At 39.7% G+C, this 23763-nt stretch overlaps 1 protein-coding gene across 6 annotated transcripts in view; it reads right to left on the bottom strand.

The window, feature by feature from the left end:
• LOC108718612 (adhesion G protein-coupled receptor B1-like) overlaps positions 1 to 23763 on the bottom strand; it is a 323650-nt gene that overhangs the window by 118433 nt on the left and 181454 nt on the right. For 5 of the 6 annotated variants that reach the window (XM_041566667.1, XM_041566668.1, XM_041566670.1 and 2 more), the window contains exons 4-9: positions 20010 to 20111; positions 14364 to 14552; positions 4172 to 4336; positions 3780 to 3944; positions 2870 to 3034; positions 828 to 929 (exon numbers count right to left, since the gene is read on the bottom strand). In XM_041566667.1, coding sequence (XP_041422601.1) covers positions 828 to 929; positions 2870 to 3034; positions 3780 to 3944; positions 4172 to 4336; positions 14364 to 14552; positions 20010 to 20111 — 888 coding nt within the window. The remainder of the gene's footprint in view (positions 1 to 827; positions 930 to 2869; positions 3035 to 3779; positions 3945 to 4171; positions 4337 to 14363; positions 14553 to 20009; positions 20112 to 23763) is intronic. The other variant, XM_041566669.1, reaches the window with a different exon arrangement.

The raw sequence follows: 23763 nt of genomic DNA, 5'->3' as shown, positions 1-23763 counted from the left end.
ATGTACAAAGTAGGCAGTAAACTTAGAACACTCTCTCTTGTCTCTTTATATTAGGTACCTATCTAGTGCTACCAATCCCTATTTCTGTAGGTAAATGAGAGAGAGCAGACAGTAACCCTTCCAACACTTTCCTCTTGTCTCTATATATTAGGTACCTATCTAGTGTTACCAATCCCTATTTCTGTAGGTAAATGAGAGAGAGCAGACAGTAACCCTTCCAACACTTTCCTCTTGTCTCTATATATTAGGTACCTATCTAGTGTTACCAATCCCTATTTCTGTAGGTAAATGAGAGAGAGCAGACAGTAACCCTTCCAACACTTTCCTCTTGTCTCTATATATTAGGTACCTATCTAGTGCTACCAATCCCTATTTCTGTAGGGAAATGAGAGAGAGCAGACAGTAACCCTTCCAACACTTTCCTCTTGTCTCTGTTGCTATATATTACTTAACCTTTTTAGTGTTGCTATTAAGTGATTTCCCATGAAACCCTAAGCTAAACTTCTCAGCAACAGCCCAGAATACACTGAGCATGTGCAGTGTCACTGACACACAGAAGATGGCCTAAAAAGATTGACGATAGGGAGCTGCTTGGGGCCTTGATTATTACTTATATAGGACTGCTGTACCTCTGGGCTGATGATTTTTCCACCAGATTCTTATTTAGAAAAAGGAGCGAATTTGCATAAATATTAATTTGTTGACTCAAATACAAGCAGTCAAACAAATAATATACATATTAATTAATAAAATACTATATATCTTAATCTCTCTACTGAAAGGGAGTGAATTTAGGAAGGTGCAGTTGTTCCTTAATATTACAGTACCTGTAGCATTCCGAGGACATCGGACCGTGGTCATCTCTCCTGCCGGGGTTTCTTGCCAAGTAACAGAAGTAGAAGTTTCCTCAGGGCAAATCTCATGCGGTTCTGGAAAAAAGAAACATGATATCTCTTGTTAAAGGTCATATCTGTTTACCACTGGCTTTTCTTTGAAGAATTTTGGCATCCTGCCGTTGTCTAGGAGTAATGTAGGAGTTATGATTAACGGATTATTGGCAAAGATCTTGGCCAGAAGGAAGATACAAAGAAAACAGAAAGGTGGGATAATGCCAGATTGTGTCATCTGCTCGTGAGAAACCATGTCTGGGAACCTAATACATAAAAACATCACTTTATTTGGAGAAAAATTAAGAAATGTGTTTTTTTTAATCATGGGACATTTGCATAAGTCAATCCAGATTGTAGAAGAACCATCTTGTAGTGAGGAGCAGGGCAAAATAAACTCTACATGGTTCCTTATTTATGAAAAGGATTGTTTAACCTTAGAGAAACTTTCCAGGATTATGTTATACGGCATTAATATGCCAATACTTTTGGTGTGAACTCCATGTAGACCCAATTGTTAGAGGGCCTCCATCTTCACTCAACCATTTGGCTTTTTTTCCTTATATCATGTCAAGGCCTCTTTTCTATACAAGAATATATAAAGGAAAGGAGAAGAACAACATATAACGGGTGATAAAGAATATTGAACAAACAGAAAAGATAGATGGAAAGGGAGTAAAGGAAAATGGAAAGTAGAAGAGGGAAGAACGTTCAAATGATATTAGATGAGGGCAAGAAACAATGAGAAAGGAGAAGAAATATTCTGGGTTCCATGATCCTAGGTCTCATGGTTGACACTTGACAACCCAACCTGATACGGATTAAGTATGATTCATCTTACAGCTGGATCACTAGGAAACGGCAAACACTTCTGCCTCTACAGAGGCTGATAACACTCTATAGGGGCAATGTTGGGTTCTCTATTTTAAGCACATCACATATTGCTACAAAATGAGAATCTGCATTGGTGTAGCCCAACCTGTAGCTACTTCTGCTGCTCAGCAAGCTTCCTTAATAGTTTCAAATTCATATATTAGTTGGTGGAATTTCTTGGCAGCTTTAGCTCTGTAAAATTTCTTGCAAATTTTTGAGAAATGGTAAAACCAGAGCAGAAAGCGAATGGACTATTTATGGTGTACTGTTTGCAAACAATATGAATTCTGAGGGTAAATTGCCCCCTTTAATAACCCCCTTAATTTGACTTATGTAGGTTGTGTAAAGTGGAAACTCTCTATTAGTTGCCATTGAACAACAAACAAAGGCGACACCTTGAACCATGTAATTGTTACTTTCCCCGGATAAACACAGGAATGCAATTAGCGTTTCATACATTGATGCCGAGCTCATAAATAAGGAGTGTTTGTGCCACAGACAGCGCTCTCATTTTTCCGCTCTCCTGTAATTAATTGGACTCAGAATCTCAGATTTATTGTTCTGTCTCCCTTGTAATCTGAATTAGAAACAAAGGCATTATCCCTTGTATTAAAACCTATTAAAGGAGAAGACATTGTTACCTGTTTTCTCGTAATGTGGCCAAGCTGATTAAACTCATTATCGGGATTATAATTACGTCATTAAAGCAGTCACTGAGACAGGTATCTCGGTACTTTTATTAGAAAGGTGATTCCTCATATTAACCTTAATGGACCTTAATTGCACGCGCATTGCCACCTGGTTCCAGTCTAATGCTGTGATTTAAATATAGATTTGTACACATCAGTGGCAGGGAACTTAAGATAAAAGGTGATGAAGTGATTCATTTGATTTAGCGGGAGATAAATAGGTTCTTAGAGCTAATATGTGGGTACGGTAACAGCATAATGCTTTATGGCTATCAGTCTACTGTGCATAGCAGCATGATGTACCTGAAGACTTCTGCTATTAGGTTGCTTTGGGGAGATCTATGTATGTATATCAAGGAAGTGTTAATGAATCTTTATAAAACCCATATATACATAAATACATGTCAATTTGGATATTACCTGGACACTTTTTTTCATTACATGGCTTTGATTCTTCCATGGATCCTGGACAAGGTTGCCCTCCATAAAAGGGACCATAGCATGTACGTTCCCTTTTCTGTATCCCTCCACCACAAGTGGTGGTGCATGTTGCCCACGGACCCCAATTCTGCCACTTTCCATCAACTGAAAGAGGAGAGGATGTTTAGGTTGACACTGGTCAGTCAACTATTCCCTGTTGATGGTACACAACCATCAATAAATCAGTTCCTCCTGTGAGCCACATTCTAAATATTCTGGATGGTGGGTTCTATGATCCTAGGTCCCTTTGATGGCCTTGAAACTCCAAACTGATACAGATTCATCCTGTTATTCTTACAGCTGTATAGGGAGCTGCAAACACGCCTGACTCTACAGAGGTTGATAATGGGCAGTCGATGGATGGGTTCTCTATTTTGAGCACATACATCTTTCTACTAACTGAACATAACATGTAGCCAATGTTGAAGAACCCGATTACCCACCAACAACCAAAGGCAATAAATTAATGTACTACTTTATATGACATGCATTTTCGCACATTCAAAAGAACATAGCAAAGTCAATAATTCATTATTAAAAATGGGTTCCTTGACTGAGGCACTGCCATAAACATTCTAATGGTCTGATTGGCTAAGTTTCATCTTGAAAGTTCTTATGCTCTGATTTGCTACACGATGGTCCTTTTGCTATGACTGGTTACAAATTGTTGTTGTTGTGCCATTTTATAAAGGTTTAATGTGTCATAGTCTACCTTCTTGAGTCTAGTAAGTGTGGAAAGAAGATGTTTCTCCTAATTTGGAACTCAGGATATTCAATTTTTTTAATTCTTTTTTTTTCAGCCAACCAATGCAATAGAATCAATGTCAAGAACCTCATTGTAAAGATGTACCTGGACACTGGGTTAAGAAGCAGTCTCTTGTGTCAGACCATTGTCCATAACATTCAGATCCACCATAGGATGGTCCATTGCACTCCCGAGTCCTTTTCTGAGTACCATTGGAACAAGATGCAGAACAAGCACTCCATCTTGACCAATCATTCCAGTTCCCATCCACTAAAGATAAATCCAAGGAGATAATTTAATTAGAAGCATAAGGGCACACAAATCAATGCCATTTGTATTGATTTATCTAGAAATGTCATGATTAGACCATTGAACTGTGCAGTGCTATTTTCTCTTATAACTCATCTAATGATATAGCTGTGGGCTTAGTAATTCTTGTTCCTCTGAACATCTGAGTTTTAGGGCATTGTCATTATTATAAAGTAACTGTTCTTTACCTGGGCACAAGGCGATGTTACAGAACTTGGTTTGCTTTTCTGGTCCATCACAGTTGTTGCCACCAAACTGAGGAGGGGAACAAGTGCGAGTTCTTTCCCTGAACCCCCGGCCACATGTAGATGAACAAAGGCTCCAGGGTGACCATTCAGCCCATATTCCATTCACTGTTTGGAAAGAAAAAAGAAATATTTGAAAATCTACCTATCCAGCCTACAGATGGACTTCTGATAAGCCATTGACATACAGTACATGCAATTGCTGTGCCCATTGAAGGTCCATGGGTACATAATGTAACAGCTCAAGAGTAGAATAGAGTCAGTTTGCTAAATGTATGTGGATGGCCTTTAAACTGGGTTAAGCGAACCCCTGATTTTACAGGGGAAAGAATGTGGCTCTGTGCCAATTCTTCTGTTAAAGGGGAAAGCAAACTATATAATTAAAAGTATGGTGTAGACAACACCAATTACAAAGATGGTGTGGGTACTTTCTGGTGCAACTCACTGAAATCAATTTAAAGGTCAACCTTATCTTTAAGCCTCTTCAAGTGGATAGGGGGGGGGGAAACAGCGACGAGCAGCACTTTTTTTATTTTTAGATCGCTCAACAATCGCTCCAGCTGCTTCATATGTGTTTTTAAAGGATTTAAAAGGAAAACCGTAGGTGAGGAGGACGACCCCTGAAAGGTTATAAGGATGATCAGTCAGTAGCTAAAAAGGGGGAGAAAAGAAGAGGTAAGATAAGGCAACACAAGTCACTCAGACTTGCAGTTCTACCTAGCGCTATCCCTTAATGGTATAACCAGGTGATTACAGATTGTGGCCTCTGCATTGATTTATTAAACTGCAGTCCGATATGTAATTAGTGCAAAAACGCTCAAAATTACCTAAATTAATTTTGGCATAAAGGTGGGTGAATCTGTGACGCCCAACCTTGACTTTCCTTATTATTGATTTGTGCATTTATGCCTTACCAATGTCAGTCCGACAGGGGCATTAAAGGAAAACTATACCCCTCAAACAATATAGGTCTCTATAAAAAGATATTGCATAAAACAGCTCATATCTAAAACCTTGCTTCATGTAAATGAACCATTTTCATAATAATATATTTTTTAGTAGTATGTGCCAGTGAGTAATCTGAGAAAATTGCCATTTTAAAAAATAAGGGGCATCCCCTGGGATCGTATGATTCACTGTGCACACAAACATACCAACAAACTATACTTGTTAGGTCACATGAGCCAATTAACAGACAGAGTTGTGTCTTTTGCTTCCACACTTCTTCTTGTTACAGTTAGAGCTGCAGTATTTCTGGTCAGGTGATCTCTTCCTGTTACAGTTAGAGCTGCAGTATTTCTGGTCAGGTGATCTCTTCCTGTTACAGTTAGAGCTGCAGTATTTCTGGTCAGGTGATCTCTTCCTGTTACAGTTAGAGCTGCAGTATTTCTGGTCAGGTGATCTCTTCCTGTTACAGTTAGAGCTGCAGTATTTCTGGTCCGGTGATCTCTTCCTGTTACAGTTAGAGCTGCAGTATTTCTGGTCAGCTGATCTCTTCCTGTTACAGTTAGAGCTGCAGTATTTATGGTCAGGTGATCTCTGAGGCAGCACACAGACCATCACAAAATGGTGGTTCAATTCAAGAGATGTAAAATGGCAATATTTACTTAAATATATATTCCAGTTTGATAATATTCTTTAATATGTCACTTCATTTGATATAAACTATCCATTGCTCAAGTGTTCATTTTGGGATATAGATCTCCTTTAAGTGTAAGGGTTATTGCATTTGGTATCTAACCAGACTTTTCTGTGCTTTTTGGAGCTGTGAGACAGACTCCAGATAAGTGACTTTTTTCAGCAAAATGCAAGAAAAGCACTTTAGAAGTGGCCAGGGAGGAGAGCGTCATTATGTCACTTTAGGGCAATTTTCTCAGTCATTCAGTAACTCAACAAAGAGCAGCAGAAATTCCAAGTCTGAGAGATGCTGTGCAAGTGTAAATATATATATATAAAAAAAACACAAAAAGAAAAATTATGAATGAAAACAAACTGCAAATTGCTTTAGAATTCTGATGTCAGAATCACACTTAAAGTTGATATTAAGGTGAGGTAAACACTTATAAACATGAATAGATTTGGGTTCCATTCCCCTAAACATTCTAATGCTCTGGTTGGCTTCAGGTTGGTATAGCCTTTTTTAGACTTTACATGCTTTGATTGGCTAAGGTTGTTCTAGCTTTTTAAAGTTCTTGTTTTCTGATTGGTCATGTGAATGTAAATGTCCTATTGCTTTGACTTGTTACAGATTGGTTTTACCAAGTTCTGTGTTGGTTGGCAACAGTTTGATTAGGACCTTTCAATATTTTGATGTTCAGATTGGCCAAGGTTGGTCTAGTTTTGTGAACATCCCAATTTTCTGAATGGCTATGGTTGATCTTTTTTAATTCAACCTAGAAGGTTGCCAGTTAGAGCCTCCTGTAGGCTGTCAGTCCATATAATGGTCTATCAAGCAAAACACAGCCTTTATTTGGCACCCCCCAGAAACTTTTTTCATGTTTGTGTTGTTCCCCTGTAACATCATGCCTGGATTAGAACCGGGAACTCACTGCTTCTTGCGCAGTCTCCTTGTCGCTCACCTTTTTAAGCAAACTGCTGGGTTCCTGGTTCACTTCAATAATATTTAAAGTTTTTCAGGCAGGAATGATGGTTATAGGTGGTGTCTATTAACCCAAACCTGTTCTATATATCTAATTATGCAGCCTATAAACCTCTATCTCTGAGTTCCTCCCATGCCCAATTTAGGTCTATCTAGCATGGTTCCTGGGAGTGATTATTTTCTGCTAATCTGATTCTGACCCCTGCCTTTATCCTGACTTCGACTGAACTCTGCCTGGACCGACCTTCTTTGCCTGCTTGACTTCTCTTCTGGATTTTGATTTTGTACTGTGCTACCGATTGGTTTTGACCTGACCTGCCTGACCCTGATTCTTGTAAGCTCCCTCAGTCCTCATTATACGATCTGGTTCCCTTACATGCTCAGAACCTCTGCTCTGGTCCACTCACAGGCGGCAGCCGAGTAGCTGAGGGCTCCACCCAAATCCAAAGGTGGCTGCTATTGGCAGAAGTGTGAGCTGAGACCAGGATCTTGGCAGTGGTTTTGGTTTACTGGTTGTGACATCCCCAACTCTTTCTACATTTAAATGTGGCTCACTGGTTACAGATTGCTCTAGAAGATAAAGAAGCAGGGCTGACCGGCACTCATATGGATCCACAAGACCAGACCCCTTGGGTGGATGGAGATGGAGCTAATATTTTAATTTTTCTACTAATAAATTTATCTTTTAACTGAATATCTCTGGTCTTGTGGATCCGTATGAGTGTCGGTCAGCCCTGCTTCTTTATCTTCTGCTGTACCGCTCCCTGAAGCTGGGGGTCTGGGGCTGGTGCACCTGGACCACCTTCACTGTTCGGTGAGTTACTTACCTATAACTAATTCTGGAGCACCTTGTCCTCCGTTAACCATACAGATTGCTCTACCTTGCGCAAGTTTGAAGATTCTAAATCTCTACAGGTCAGTCCATCCAACCAACATCCTCATGCTTTCATTGGCTACAGATATGTCTTGCCTTGTATGCATTCTAATGCTCTGAGCTTGCCTCTGGGCTTGCTCTACAATTTCCACCTCAAAGTTAAGGCATAACAAGGAAGTACTGCCCCTGCTGGAATCTCATTGATTATTAAAGTAAATGGGATTCTGGTGGGTGCAGTTGGTTGACAAAGATAGGACCCCCTGTGCCATTAGCCTAAACCAAGCCATAGCACCACTGATTATCTGTAAGCCTCAGCCCCCGGAGGACCACTGAGTAAAGATTCTATTATTTGATTCCTATTGAATAGTGTTAATTAATACGCAATGGCCGGAATATGGTACGAGCTTAGCGTCTTCTATTTCTGTCCATCTTAATTACAGAGAGAACTTTGGGATTGATACTGATAATATTCCTGTGCTTTGGCCAATTAGAGTATCAAGCGAGAAAAGGAACTGTGGAATTGGGGAGGCACAGCTTAAGCACCGTATTAAGGAGTCTGCATTGTAAAATTGCAAACCTCCCACAGAGCCATCCCACATTGACCGGTCTGCAGCTGTAATGTCACCATGGCAACCAGCCTCGAAAACGGCTATAAAAATACAGCCCTGCGTTAACGCTGTTCCACATGAAGCTAAGCCAGTAAGGAGTAAATGACTGGCTTATTAAATATTCACAATATTCATATATATTTATTGCTTATTCTACTTAATGCAAATCAACGTTGCCCTTGGTAATTAGGGGATTGGATCGAACTTCCGAGTTTTATTACAAGCCACAGGCGGCTTCTCAATGGCCGCTCAACGTGAGAGGAAACACAAGGGTGGAATAGGAGGGTATGTGGAAATTGGGGTGCTCTCTATTGCCCTCTTCGATTACAGACATTTCCTTGTGAGCAGTCGGTCCCATTGTGACAGATGAGGGAGGTTTTTAACTTGTGGCAAATTTGTGGCAAATTTCCGCATTTTGCAAAACTCACAAAACATGTCAGAAAAGTTGCTTGCGTCATAATCGGCGTGCATCAACACTATTCGGACGCCCATTGACTTTAACGCCAGCATCAAAATTGAGGCAATTGACTTTTCAGACGCGCGTTCAAAATTGACGCGGACGTCAATTTTCAAGTATCACTAATTTTTTGTTGTTTCAAATTTTCACAAATTTTTCAGGCGAAATGGGATAAATTCGCCCATCACTAAGTGGGAGATTTAGAAAAGTTAACCTAATCAGGGGTGGATTTAGTGGAGGGACTACCATGGGGGCAGAGGGTGCAAGTGAAGAACAAATACATACAAGCAGCCTTTGGCCCTTATTAATTAATAGAGGTGCAAAAAAAGGGTGCAAAATGTCAATCACTATGGAATTTTATCATAGAGACACTGTATTGCGGGGAAATTGGGGAAAAAATGGAAAAAGAAGCAAAGGACAACATAGTGCAGTTGACATTTAAAGAAGACATGTGCTCTTGAAGATATACTACTGCTTATACACCATTGAATTTTTATGTACCATATATGATCCATAGAAATAGGAAAAACAATATTTGAGAAACAGAGCTGCACCCAAATGCTTCCCCTCATGCCCAGTGCTCAATGCCCAAAGCCCTTGCATTTAGGTCTACCCAGAATGCAGTGCTAACAGGTTCTCCTGGCTTGTGCCATGCAAGTTATGGAAGGTTAGGGAGCGCTGGTGGACTTAGTCACAATGGGGCTCAGCCACATCAGGAGTAGAAGTGCTCTGTGCATGGGTCTATGTAAATGACCCCTGTGTTGTTTTGTGCCATTTGTTGTGTTTTTTGCCCCTTATTGAACAATGAGACCTTTAACATTCTTAACCTGGTATTTTTTTTATTCAATAATAAAGCATCAAAACCTTTCTTAACGCGAATCCCACAACGTGACACACTAAAGAATGGTACCTCCTCTCATCTAATTTTAATAAATATCCAAATGTCCTGTGGAAATACTTATTGGTGAATAAGGCACCATATAGGTTATTGTATAAATAAATATATATATATATATATATATATATATATTATATATATATATATATATATATATATATATATATATATATATATATATATATATATATATAATATATATATATATATATATATTTATTTATACAATAACCTATATGGTGCCTTATTATATATATTAATTTACACCTGTAAGGCTCTTGTTCTAAAGGCTAAATGGCAGCCAGAAGCAATATTTGCTACAATTTGGTTACAACTGTTTTTAGCTGCCATTCAGTCTTTAGAACAAGGAACTACTTACAGATTTAGGTTACTTAGCCAAGGCTTAAAAGTTTCCTGTTCTTTCACTAGAGCTCCTGAGTTAAGGGTAAGTGCAACATGTTCTTCCTACTTAAAATGCTAATAGACAGTGTAGGACATTAAATGAGGGACCTTGACATGGCACATGAGCTTACATATTTTGGCCAATTAGTGGTACAGATATTGGTTCCATTGTCTGGAAACCCATTATACAGAAAGCTCAGAATGACAGGAAGGCTATCTCTTTATCCAAAAACAATCAGATTTTTTTTTTAATACAGTAGCATGTACTTGATCCCAACTAAGATATAATTAATCCTTATTGGAAGCAAAACCAGCCTACTGGGTTTATTTCATGTTTATATGATTTTCTAGAGGACTAAGGTATGAAGATCCAAATTTTGAAAATACCCATTATCCAGAAAATCCCAAGTCCCGAGCATTCTGGATAACAGGTCCCATACCTGCACACCTTGTAACAATTATTTTTAAAGTGAACTGGCAATCATTCTCCTTCTTTTTGTAAAAAAAAAAAAGAAGGTATCTAAGTAGTGATGGGCGAATTTGCGCCGTTTCGCCGAAAAATTAGCGAAAATCGCGAAACTGGAAAAATTCGCGAAATGGCGCCGGCGTCTCGTTTTTGACGCCGGCGCCCGATTTTGACGCCGGCAAATTTCTGCCGCAAATTTTCGCGGGCATTTTGCAAATTTATTTGCTGGCGGCGAATCGCGCAAATTCGCCGCGAATTTGCGCCTGGCGAATAAATTTGCCCATCACTATATCTAAGCAGTCACCACCACAACTGTCTAAAGTCTGTCTAAGGGCCTATCTGCTGGTGGGGTGGTCCAGTTGGGTTTGAGCAACCATGAAACTCTCTGCTCCCCTGTATTGGCATGAAGACAATAACTCACTATCAGGCAGGAAAGTTGTGCTATGATTATTATATTCAAGGGAGTCTCGTTATCCAAGTGTCTATGAAAGCTCTCCATGGGATCAATAGGCTTTGCAATGCTTGATAAATCCATGTCTCGGAGTCTTAGTTTTATTTCCTGCGCTACCGATCGGCCACACAGAAATCGTTTGGATTCACCTGGCATCTCTACAGGAAAAATAATATCTCGTCTCTTCAAAAAAGAGGGTGCATTCTTTTTTTTTTGGTAAGGGATGAAAGAACCGGGCCTTTGTTTATTTAGAATCAATTAGTCACCAGAGCTGAATTAAAAGACAATAAAGAAAGTCTTTAGTGGCTGGTGCCGTAACAAAATGATTCTGGCAAGCAATTTAGCAGGCAAAACTATGTACAAAATGCTCATTTATACAAATTATTCATAGGATGAAAAACAGAAGCCAAGGAGGATATTTCTAAGTGTGCTTTAAGGCCTCATTTAGGATGATGTTTGGTGGAATTTTTCATGGAGCTAAATTTATTTATCATAAACTATTTGGCAGCAGAACTTATGTAAGTCATGTTAGATTTCCATTGCCTTTTCCATAGCCTGCTCCGATGGAGAATAAATTACACTTGATTATATATTTAGGGATCAAAGAACTATAACTTGCATTTCTCATTTGCTAAGAAGGCATCTGGTCCTTCCTTAAAACAACTTAATATATCTGCCAGTATAGTTACTACATGATCTTGTGGTCTCTGTAATAATCTTTTGGATAGTAAGGCACCAGAGATTATATTGCATGATTTCCTTATATATTCATACTTCTCCAGTATAAACAATCCCAACTTGGCCAGTCCCATTACTGAGATCCTTCATGATCTCAATGACTTGGCAACCACTCTCTGGACTATCCTTCTCTATCAAGGATTAACGTTACATATTCATATGAAGGGTATAATGAGACAGCATCATTTAAACACATTTGTAAACCCTAGGACAAGGACAAAGTGGAGTTACCCCAATAAAATCCTGGAGGACACATACCACATTTGACCAGACAGAGACTGCACCATTGATACTACCATTTTAAGTCCAGAAGGACAATGTGGGGGTAAACAATACAGTCCCTAAATGACACATAACACTTTGTAGCCATTTGTAACCCTAGAATTCAAGAATGCCTATGTGGAGGAACGTCAATACTGACCCTGAAGAACACATGGATGAGGTAGAACATGCACCACTGGTACTACTATTTATTCACAATCCTTCAACCAGTCTTCTTGGAGCCATTACAGAGTACCATGGTGATATCCAATCATGAACCTTGATACAAGAGTTCAGGACTGGCAAGAATCATATTTTCATTGTGTCACACCTTCTTGAATTGATCCCATTCCTGTATAGGCCAGTAGTAGGTATCACTTATTCAGAAACATATTCAATTAAAATGATGTTTTTGTTCCAAAACTGGCTTATACTACACAACATTACACATTTAGTTTGCTTTTTATCCTGATTGCAGTATCCCACTAAAACCAGGAGGCACATTGTGCTGTCAGAAGATCAGATAAACTGGTCTAAAATAAAAGTCTCCAATTTGTGCCTATTCCCTTTCAGCGTATATGTCATTGTCGGGAGCATTTTATCAAACCCCCCCCCAAGGGTGTTGCAAGAATCATCATCTTTCACCAGGAAGAAGCAAACAGCATGCACCCCCGCTGTGACATCCCTCAGGAGACATCTAGATAAACGAAGCCAGGTGATCCACATGAAACCAGTAAACAGTGAGCAGAGAAGGAAAATGATCAATTTAACCTTGACTATCCATAGACCACATATAAACTGCTTATTGCAGCTTTTTTTGCTCTTAATAAAGGTCAACGTGGACTCTTCAACATACATCAAATAGATATTTGCTTGATGGATGACCACCTGAATGACTCATTTGGTATGTGTCCCTTGTGAGATCACAAATGGCAGATGAAGGTCACAAAACTCTGTGCGAAAGAAAAACAAGTCCCTTTCAGGGGCTGTTGGAGTTCCCTACAACAGTTTTACTAGATGTATCATGATATATTGTATCTTGAGTCAATATAAATCGAATGAGCTTCTGGTTAACTGACGATGGAGAATAGGAAAGTAGACAGTGTCAGTGTGGGAAGGAGATTGAATGATTGGTCTGTTCCAACTATAGTAACCAACCAATCATTTGCGAGTATGTTTAAAAGCAAACATCTTTTTGGTTTTATTAGGTTCCTGCTTTTGTCACTGTGGATATTGAGTGCTACTTGGGGTTGGTTTTCAACCCTGTAATGACTGATTGACAGAACAACATAAATGCACAGTGCACCCAGCTTTCATGGAAGGGAACAGATTTTTGTTGGTTTTAATTTTTATTTTAATATGTTGTCTACCCTTTGTTGGTCATTAGTCTTTAATGATGTAATTCAAATAATCTCCTGCTCTCACCATACACACACACTCCATGGTGCAATGCTCTGTTTTGCAATCAATATCCGGCCAATAAATAAAGGAGCAGTGGGGCTCCACATACTTTATAAAAATAATTCACACTTAATTGTCTATATTAATGCTGATTTGTAGGATCTTACTGTTCTGACACCTGACCAAGACTGTGGGAAGGATATAATTGTGTTGTATGTACACGGCCCTCCCTTTGCCTTCATAACAAATATCAGAAAGTTACTGATGTACCGCTGGTGGGGGGCTTCTCCAGAAGAAGACCTTGACCCTGCATTAAATAATCAGGTTGCAATTATCCAAGTAAGTATCTTGGTATTATCATCTGTAGTGATGGGTGAATTTATTCAGCAGGCACAAAATTGTAGTGAATTTCCGCGTTTCACCTCCAGCAACGATTCGCAAATTTGCAGTGAAAATTATAGACACCGGCGGCGATTAACAGACACCCTTTGACTTTAATGGGCGCCGGCGTCAACTTTGATGCCGGCACCCATTTTGACACCGGCGTCAACTTTTCGTCCATTTTCGTGGCAAAGCAAAACGGGACAAATTCGCCCATTACTAATCATCTGCAAGGAATTCCTATGTCAGATAAGTAGAGATAGATACAGTAAAACCCCCATTTTACAATTTTTAAGGCGACCAGAAAAAAATGGTGTAAAATCCAGGAAAATGTAAAATCAGGCAAATGTATTATGCATTATATATATATATATATATATATATATATATATATATATATATATATATATATATATATATATATATATATATATATTTATATATATATATATATATTATATATATATATAGGTGGAACCACAAAACAGCAATGTAAAATGAGGGAAAACTAAAAATCAGGGGATGTAAAATGATGAGGTTTTACTGTAGATAGATGACAGATAGATAGATGACAGATAGGCCCCATTACATTTATTTACCTGGACAGACAGCTGAGTTATTACATTGCTTGTGCTCCTTGAGTGGGCCGCTGCAGGGAGTGCTGTATGAGGAGGAGACGCAGAACCTGGTTCTGGATTTGAGTCCTTCTCCGCAGGTGGTGGAACAAACGCTCCAAGGAGACCATTCCTCAGCGGCTGGGTCACCTGTTGGGATGAGGGGAAATAAAACTGTTGCACTGTAATAAAAACAAGTAAAATGTATAGTACAATAAGTCACATTCAGGTGCACATTGATAGTATTTATATCTAGTTGCTGTCCCTTGCTATGCCTGTAGCAGCACCACAGTAAGGGTATACAATGTCTATGAAAGCTGTGAGTAAGTCTATATTTCATTAATTTGATCTGTTTGGTTCATCACTGTACAAAGAAAGTACATTGTTTTCTTTATTTGGATATTCAATAAATCTGAACCTCTGGCATCCAGTTCATTTCAATATTAGAGTTTCAGTTCAACTACACCCCCTTTCCTCCAACTCAGCAAGGGTTCAGCTGAGAAAGAGCATCACGTGTTACCCATGTTCTGCAGATAGCTTTGCTCTGTGTTATAACCATGATACAGGACATGCAGGCCACCAGTTTAGCTGAAGAAATAAGGAAGCGCATACAGTTGAGGCCAATAAAATAAATTGGAGGAGACGGGCAGCCATAATCCCTCCTAGCACAGTAAACATATTATCGAGGTGATGTTCTCCTTCCAAAATGTAAGAGCGTTGCGCAAGGATGTACTTTTATAATTGCAGTGGCAGACAACGTGCCAAACTCAGGCACAGAATGGACTTGAAATCTCTCGGAGATGAAGACATGGTGGTAGAACACCCAAGGGCAAACAAAAGTAGAGGAAAAGGAAGGAGGAAGAGGGTATATAAAAATATATATGGTACAGTATATTGCAAAGTACAGCGGGTTCAACAGCTCAGATACCCACAGATACAGATACAACTCAGCCTGAGCCCCATTCCAATCTGTTCTCATTATACTTTGGCAGGTGTTGTATTGGAGAACCGAGTCCATACTACTACTCCTCAGTGGAGATCAGTTCTATGCTGGCCTCACAGCTCTTACGAATGTGCTATGAAACTATCTACTGCCTTTATTGTTCATGGGGTCTCTGTTGTCCGATTCTCTAAGGTTATTGATCACCTTGGGGTCTAAAACTTGATACTGGGACCTTATGCTCCAGGTTACCTGTACAACTACCCCTGGTATTAGGTGGAGACCAAAGAGGAACAACCTTGTGCTTCCTACCATAATAGAACCTACAGGCAGGACATGGCCACAAACTCTACAAAAACAAATTGGTATCCATTTCACAGGACATAAGAAAGAGAACCTGAACAGTAAGGGATTGACTCCATCAGCAGTAAGGGATTGACCCTTTTGGACTTTAGTAGAATTAGGTTGAAAGGCAAATGGACTTATCGAGTTTTCTTGACCCTTTTGGTCATCCTTCAAAAAAATATTCAGGCATTTGACATGTTCAGCACATTTATTGGGGTTACTTATGTTTCTTATGCCGAATGAAATGTCCTGTTAGGTCAAACTGACAGTGGAAAAGTTAAACATGAGAACCTCCTTTTCTCCCTTGTCCATGTTTTGGAACATATGGTTGAAAGGAAGTTCCTACATAAATCTCCTTCTTTTCCCCATTTCCTCTCCCCCCATTATGAGGCCATTGTAATCTTCCTTCTAAATTCATGGTGCAGAAGCAGTCAGTTTCCTCCATCTCAGAAAATGCTGCTCCTGCTAATTACCTATGCTAATGAACAACTTCATTTCTTTTTAATATAGCCACATAAGATAAAAATCCCACCATAAACACACACACAAGAGGAATCCATTAACCCCACGCTGGATACGGAGCAAAGCGGTACCTTTGGCTACAAGAAGTAAAACAATAAGCCAAAAGTGGATTTTTTTTCCTTTCAATTTACTTAATTATCCAAAGTGACGAAGGCAATATACCCGAGCATGTTTTTTATTGCCTCATTATATCAAAGGAAGAAAAAAACAGTTGGATTTTAATGGAGTCGCTCATTAATTTCGGTCCCAGTAAAGATGCATTGGCCTTTAAATTCCCAGAGTAATACAGCACATGGCTAGACCCCTGCACCTAACCAGCGAGCTCCACTGCCGAGATGCTAACACAGCTGTTTACAAGATGTCTGGAGGAGTAATTGTCTCTGGTTCCGTACTCACAGCTGTGCTCACTTTACTGAAATATAGGACACGGTTAGATACCCACTGGGATGGAAGATAAAGATTTTCTTCACAAAAAAAGGGCAACAGCAGGTGCCAGCCTCTCGGGATAGAAACGGACAGAATGGGAAGATAGGAAAATACAGCACATTTCCAGTGCATTTCATGAGCAGTGTGTGTCGAGGCTAGAAGGCTTTGCTGTGGCCAAGGCAGAAATGATTCAATATTTGTGCTTTCAAATCTCAGTTCAGGTACAGTATAAGGCTTGTATGGAATTGTGCTGGAGTGCGGGCTGGTCAACATTGATATTAAGTGCTACTATACCATTTTGCCTTATTTTCCCATCTTGCCCTACAGTCACTATCTTCTTTACTGTCTCCATCTTGTCTTACTGTATCCAACTTGTCTCACTTTCAACATGTTTCTGTACTGTCCCCATCTTGTTCTTCTGTCACCATTCTTACCTACAGTACTGTTGTCACCTTGACCTACTGCCACCATCTTGCCCTACTTTCCCCCCACCTTGCTTTACTGTCTCTATCTTGCTCTGCTTGTCTTACTGTCAACATCTTTCTGTACTGTCCTCATCTTGACCTATTGTTGCCATCTTGACCTACTGCCTCCATCTTGCTTTATTTTCCCCAACTTGCTCTACTGTCTCTGTGTTATGGCTTTGCTGTCTCAGTCTTGCCTTAGTTACTTTCTTGCTTATAGTGACCAGCTTTCCTTTCTGTCTCCATCATGTCCTACTGCCAGTATCTTGTCATACTGTAACCATCTTGCCCTACTGTCTCCATCTTGCCCTACATTCTCCATTTTGCCCTACAGTCTCCATTTTGCCCTACTGTCTTCAGCTTGTCCTACTGCATCTAACTTGTCTTACTGTCAACATATTTCCCTACTGTCCCCATCTTGTCCTAATTTCACCATCTTGACCTACTGCTGCCATCTTGCTCTACTTCCTGCAACATGCTCTACTGTCTCCATGTTGTCCTACTGTATACAACTAGCTTTACTGTCTCTATATTGCCCCACAGTCAATCTTGCCTTACAGTGACCATCTTACCCTTCAGTCACCACCTCTGCAACGATCTTGTCCTACTGTCTTCATTTTGTATTACTGTCTCCATCTTGTCTTACTATTGCCATCTTATTCTACTCCCTTTTGACTACCTGTCACCATCTTCTCTGACAATACCTGCTACCCGATCTCTTCCTATCTAAACTGTTTTTTACTTTGACCTCACTATGTGCAGGGCTGATGACCAACAAAGGAAGCACTTCTGTGACTATGATATTACCAATAAGGGCAGAAAAGTATAAGGTTGGAAACAATAACCAGTCCATCGTTCTACCGTAGGACCGTAGGACCTGACAAGTGCCTCAGACCATTTACATCTTCCAGATCAAAATCTTTGCTCTGAACTTATTGATATTTTTCAGTGATGATGGTCTTTGAAAACCTCTGCACATTCTGTTAAAAGAGACTCTGTAGCAGCAAGTCCAAGATAAGATGGCTCAGTAAAGGACACTGGATGTTTATTATTTTACATTGCCACATAATGAACCTCAAGGTATGTAAGGACTATGTTGGTGCCATGTAGACTCTGCAATGCTCTTTATTGATAGCATTGTAGTTGATTAGGGCTCTGCACAACATGATGTAATGTACATTATGGAGGTACTGTGTATATTGATTCCATGCAAGCTTGAGGTGCATAGGATAAAGCAACCTCAGTACTGTCTTTTGAGTAATGACTAGTGTAGCATATAATAGCAGTGACCAGGGAGAGTGGTGGCAGTACTGATTAATGGAAAGTACTTTGCACATGAGGTAGAGGTTGGCAAATATATCTTGGAAAGCAGCTTGTCTAGAACATGTGTATTTTGGTTAGGTAGGAACTCTGCAGTTGGACTTAATTAGGGCAAAAACACTAAGCACATTAGGAGCAACACGAGTGTTGGCAGGGTTACGCTTAAAATTAACCAACGATATTAACAAGCACGGAGTAGAAGATGGGTCTTCAAAGGTTAAATTATACCACTTCAAACCAGAATTATTTAAACCTTTGTTTTCTTCCCTGTAAGTTCTGAAAAGTTCCTTCAAGGCAAATAAAACTACAGAGCAGGAGCTTAACTATATATTTGTCCACATCTCCTCTGCAGTACTGGGATCAGAGGCATTGATTCTCTAATCAAATAACGGCACAATTCTCCACCTGAAATCAAAGCTCAATGCAGCCTCATCTTAATTCAATCGTAGCTCCGGGTCTTTGATTTAAGACGTTTCAACAGGCTGACTATGCATGAGAAATTACAAGAAAAAAAAAAAATACCATAGAAATGAGATGGACCTTTCTCAGAGGCACTAATTCACATAAAGATACACAGTCATTTTGTAGACGGAAAAATAGATTTATATTGGGATTTTGGTAGAATTCCTCAATTTTCATACCTATGGTGAAATGGATTATGTTTGTGCCCCTAGAGCTGTTTTGAACTTTTTTGGTCAACACTCATATCTCATTACTATATAAGCCATTTCAGGAATTAGGACAGCAAATAAATACTCACCCTTTAATTTGATTTCAACTTTTAAGTTTTTCTTCTAAGAGCATATAAGGCACCAAATTGGCCTCCTGCCCAGTTGTCTTCTAACTGGCCTTTAGTCTGGGCCTCCCAGCTAAGAATCTAAAACAACCTAGGGTGGAGAGACTCCCAGTTTGGGAACCACTGCCTACATAGTGAGTAATACGTAATGAGTAAAGATTTTAGTGCAGCCACTGTGGTGATACAGTGTTGAAAAGTGAGTTGGGAACCCAGCAAATAAGATTTACCCAGTGATAAATGCTGATAGTAGCCAATGCCCAATGAGGAGCATGTGTGAGGCTGGTACCCAAGCCCTACCACCGTACAGGGATCCAAAATGGGTAGAGATAAGGGTAGAGTGAGAAAAGAATTTGAACTGAGGAAATTGCTGGAATGAGTGGTAAAACTTTTGCAAGATGACTCAACAAGTCCAGTTGCTTTAGACTTATCACTCGTAGATACCATCTGCCTATGTTAACTGGGGTATACAGGCTGCTGAAGCTACCTGCCAACATATCTCTGCTGCTTGGCCCCTTTTTAATCTCCCCTGTTTTGCTACTTCATGGCACACATGCATTTACATACTCTATGTATCAAACTAACAATAATGTACAATGTTCCCAACATGGATGAAGATGGAGAACTTGTAACCCAATATGGATGCAGTGACCTATAGCAACCAATCAGCAATTAGTTTTGTTACTACTGCTACAAAGAAAAAGTAAAGATCTGATTGGTGGCTAATCAACCCCGGCACTGTGCACATTAAATAAAAGATATAATGAAAATAATTAATCCTAAATCTGGCTTTGCCTTATTATACTATTTGCCCTCCTTACCTATTTGAGGTGCTGGGTAACCCAGCTGGTCTTCTGTTTCTTCTTTTTTCTTGTTGTCTATGGATCTCAGTGACTGGCTTCGAGAGTCATAATGCCCATTAGCTGAAAGTGGAACATTGACCAGAGTTAAAGATCACCATTGCGGAAAACACCATTTTTGAAAATGTTTGGTCTTTTTACACAATTAGAAAACCGGATTGAGTGTCATAGTAACATAGTAAGTTGGGTTGAAAAAACACACAAGGCCATCAAGTTCAACCTTTTAACTTTTTTTAACCTGCCTAACTGCCAGTTGATCCAGAGGAAGGCAGAAAACCCCATCTGAAGCTTCCCCGATTTTTTGGAGAAAAAATCCTTCCTGACTCCAAAATGGCAATGGGACCAGTCCCTGGATCAAATTGTACTATGAGCTATCTCCCATATCCCTGTATTCCCTCACTTACTAAACACCATCCAACCCCTTCTTATACCTATCTAATGTATCAGCCTGTACCCCTGATTCACTTCCCAGCTCTCCCTGTAACACCCCTTTCCCTCCTCTAATCTCATTGGCTCCCTCCTGTCTGCTGGGAGGAGCTACTGGTGAATAAAGCATCCGACCCTTCCTTGTACCTATCTAATGTATCAGCCTGTACCACTGATTCACTTCCCAGCTCTCCCTGTAACACCCCTTTCCCTCCTCTAATCTCATTGGCTCCCTCCTGTCTGCTGGGAGGAGCTACTGGTGAATAAAGCATCCGACCCTTCCTTGTACCTATCTAATGTATCAGCCTGTACCCCTGATTCACTTCCCAGCTCTCCCTGTAACATCCCTTTCCCTCCTCTAATCTCATTGGCTCCCTCCTGTCTGCTGGGAGGAGCTACTGGTGAATAAAGCATCCGACCCTTCCTTGTACCTATCTAATGTATCAGCCTGTACCACTGATTCAGGGAGAGAATTACACATCTTCATAACTCTGACTGTAAAAAAACCATTCCCAACATTTAGGTGGAACCTCTTTCTTCTAATTGGTCTCACACCAGAATTTACCAACAAACAACACACAAAAAGACCCACATTTTGGCTATGAGCAAAACAAGGCTCGATTCCTTCTAAATGACTTAGTACAAGGGAATGACATAGTCATCCATAATGTTAATAAGGGCATTAATGTCCGATTCCCTTGGTGCAGATTAGTTGTGGCTATGGACACTAGCCACTAAGGAAATAGTGCTGGTTGGTTGCTATTACCTATTATATGTATTAGAGAGGTGTAGAACCCCACTAGAGAGAGAAATTGGCTGGTTTATTCTTAGGAGGCCAGGGTGTGCTGAAACCCTGAAATAATTTCCAGGTTGAGGTTGCTGTCCATGTGCCCAATAGTGACCAAGTCAATCTTTCTTACATAAATGTAATCTGGTGTTAATTGCAGGGACCTGCACATCATAGGAACCCAGCTATAGCACTAGTCCCACCCACTAGTCCCAATGATTCACAAATAGGAAACCTCAACTCTACCCAATGGGCACAAGAGAACAAAAAGACAAGTTCCAGCCTAATTCTGATCCAGGTCTTTCTGAAACCAACACACCTTCCAAGCTAAGGGCAATCCAATCACAGACAAATGCTCCATTCACACATTATTGGTTAGGAAACTCAAGATTCCCCCATGCATCATCTTATTTGACCACTAAGGGCACTTTTGTAATAACCCCAAGCAATCATGAGGTTCCCCTAGATAAGAGACAATAATTCCTCATTGTGATAAATGTTTTGCTCACTCTATTTCAAGAACTCCAAGCCCAATTGGATGATGGGATACTGTATGTTTCAGGCTCTGTGCATACAATATATCATTGCACACTAGGGTTCATGGACCAACCAGGGTACTCCCTCTTATGTATAAATAGAAGGGAACAACATGGCAGCTTCCATCCATATGTATGAATACAAAGGAAGAACATTCTGTTCATAAAATAAGTGACACCTTTATTATTTAAAGGAAATTAACATAATTCAAGCTCTACCTTCACTTCCCCTTTAAGGACTACAGAAAATGAATATTGTAGAGCAGATGTTGCCATGGGTCACCAAGCAAGTCCCTTGCAAGCAGCATCACGGCACTGAGGTGTATCTTTATATAAGGCACCTTGGTGCATAAATGCCTTCCCGAGCCCTAGAATCCTCTGCCCGAGGTGAAGGGAAGGAATTTAAAGGAGCGGCGCTGGTGCATCCCGGCCTCTGGGAATCAATAGGATTCAGCTTCTGCAACTGAGAGTTTTTATATCTGCAGTGCACAGGCAATAAGTATAGGAATAAACTGTACAAATGGGTGTTGCACTTGCCTAGGTATTAATGGTGTTATATGGTATATTGCAACGATAAATATCAATCACAGGCAGTGTAGTATGGGATCCGTTACCCAGAACCCATGATCCAGAAAGCTTCAAATTAAAAAAAACTGTCTCCCATAGACTCCTTTTTATCCAGATAATCCAAATTTTTCATAATAATATCCTTTTTCTGTGTAATAATAAAACAATGATTTGTACTTGATCCCAACTAAGATATAATTAATCTTTAATGGAAGCAAAACCAGCCTATTGGCTTTATTTAATGTTTACATGATTTTCTAGTAGGTATGAAGAGCCAAATTATGAAAAAAACCATTATCTGGAAAACACCAGGTCCTGAGAATTCTGGATAACAGATCCCCATACCTGTATTCATGGTCAGCAAACAGTATGGCATTTTCTTAATGGACTGATGAAATTTCGAGCCCTATAGAAACCACTGGAAAGTATTTGTTGGTAGGGACAGAAAGTACATTAATGCAGACTACGTAGAAATAGCATCATATTAGTGAACTTCTACAACTTTATCTGATTTTGTGGGTTTCTATTTTAGTTGGAATGGTACATTTTGAAGAGTATTGTACTCAATTTGCCGAAGGCAAAAAAAAAAGAAATAAGCACTTTATACTCCAATTTAAAATAATAGGGTTTTGAAGATGAAATGTCACTAAAATTCCACTAAAATTCTTCTGGGAAGCTGAATCGAATTAAAAACATGTTGAATTAAGAAAAGAAGTCCTTGAGATAAGTAAAATACCTAAATTCCTTTTTTGCGAGGACAGAAATGGGCACCACATGGGCCCCATTATCCAGAGGCAGAGGGTACATCACTATCATTTAGATTACATTAGGATATAATTCCACTAACATTTAGCTGCAGACCCCAAAGTATGAGGTCAGTATCACCTACAAATCTGTAGACCCAAGACCAAAGTAAACTCTCATACTGTATATAGCAATGGCCATTCCTTCTTCTAAAATAGAACACTGCATTTAATGTTTGAGTCAGGGTGGGAGAATAAAGTAGATAAAGGCTCATGACACTTATGACACTGATCTCAGTCAATTATGTGGATACAATAGGGACCTTAGATTGTAAGCTCCATTGGTGAATGGGTGTGATGAAAAAGAAATAATTTAAGAACGAATGAGTGCAAGCTTTTTTGCAACTATTCACTGGTTATGTTCACTGGTTATGTCAAATGCCACTCCATGGGGACAAAGCCCATTGTTGAAAAAAAACATGGTGGCTGGCTCCTTGCGTCCCCCCATAAATAAGGGAGCCTATTTCTTTAGAGATGTTCTCTGTTGTGTCCTAAGAATTATTACAGTATCATTTAGTTCTAGATTTTATGGCCTTTAATCAACAATATCAATGTAACATATAGTCTAAAATTCCCCCTAAAATGCCAGTGTCCAG

Source organism: Xenopus laevis, chromosome 6L, assembly GCF_017654675.1.
Source record: "Xenopus laevis strain J_2021 chromosome 6L, Xenopus_laevis_v10.1, whole genome shotgun sequence".
Taxonomy (NCBI): domain Eukaryota; kingdom Metazoa; phylum Chordata; class Amphibia; order Anura; family Pipidae; genus Xenopus; species Xenopus laevis.
The sequence above is the reverse complement of the archived record's forward strand: the minus strand, read 5'-3'. Positions and strand labels throughout refer to the sequence as shown.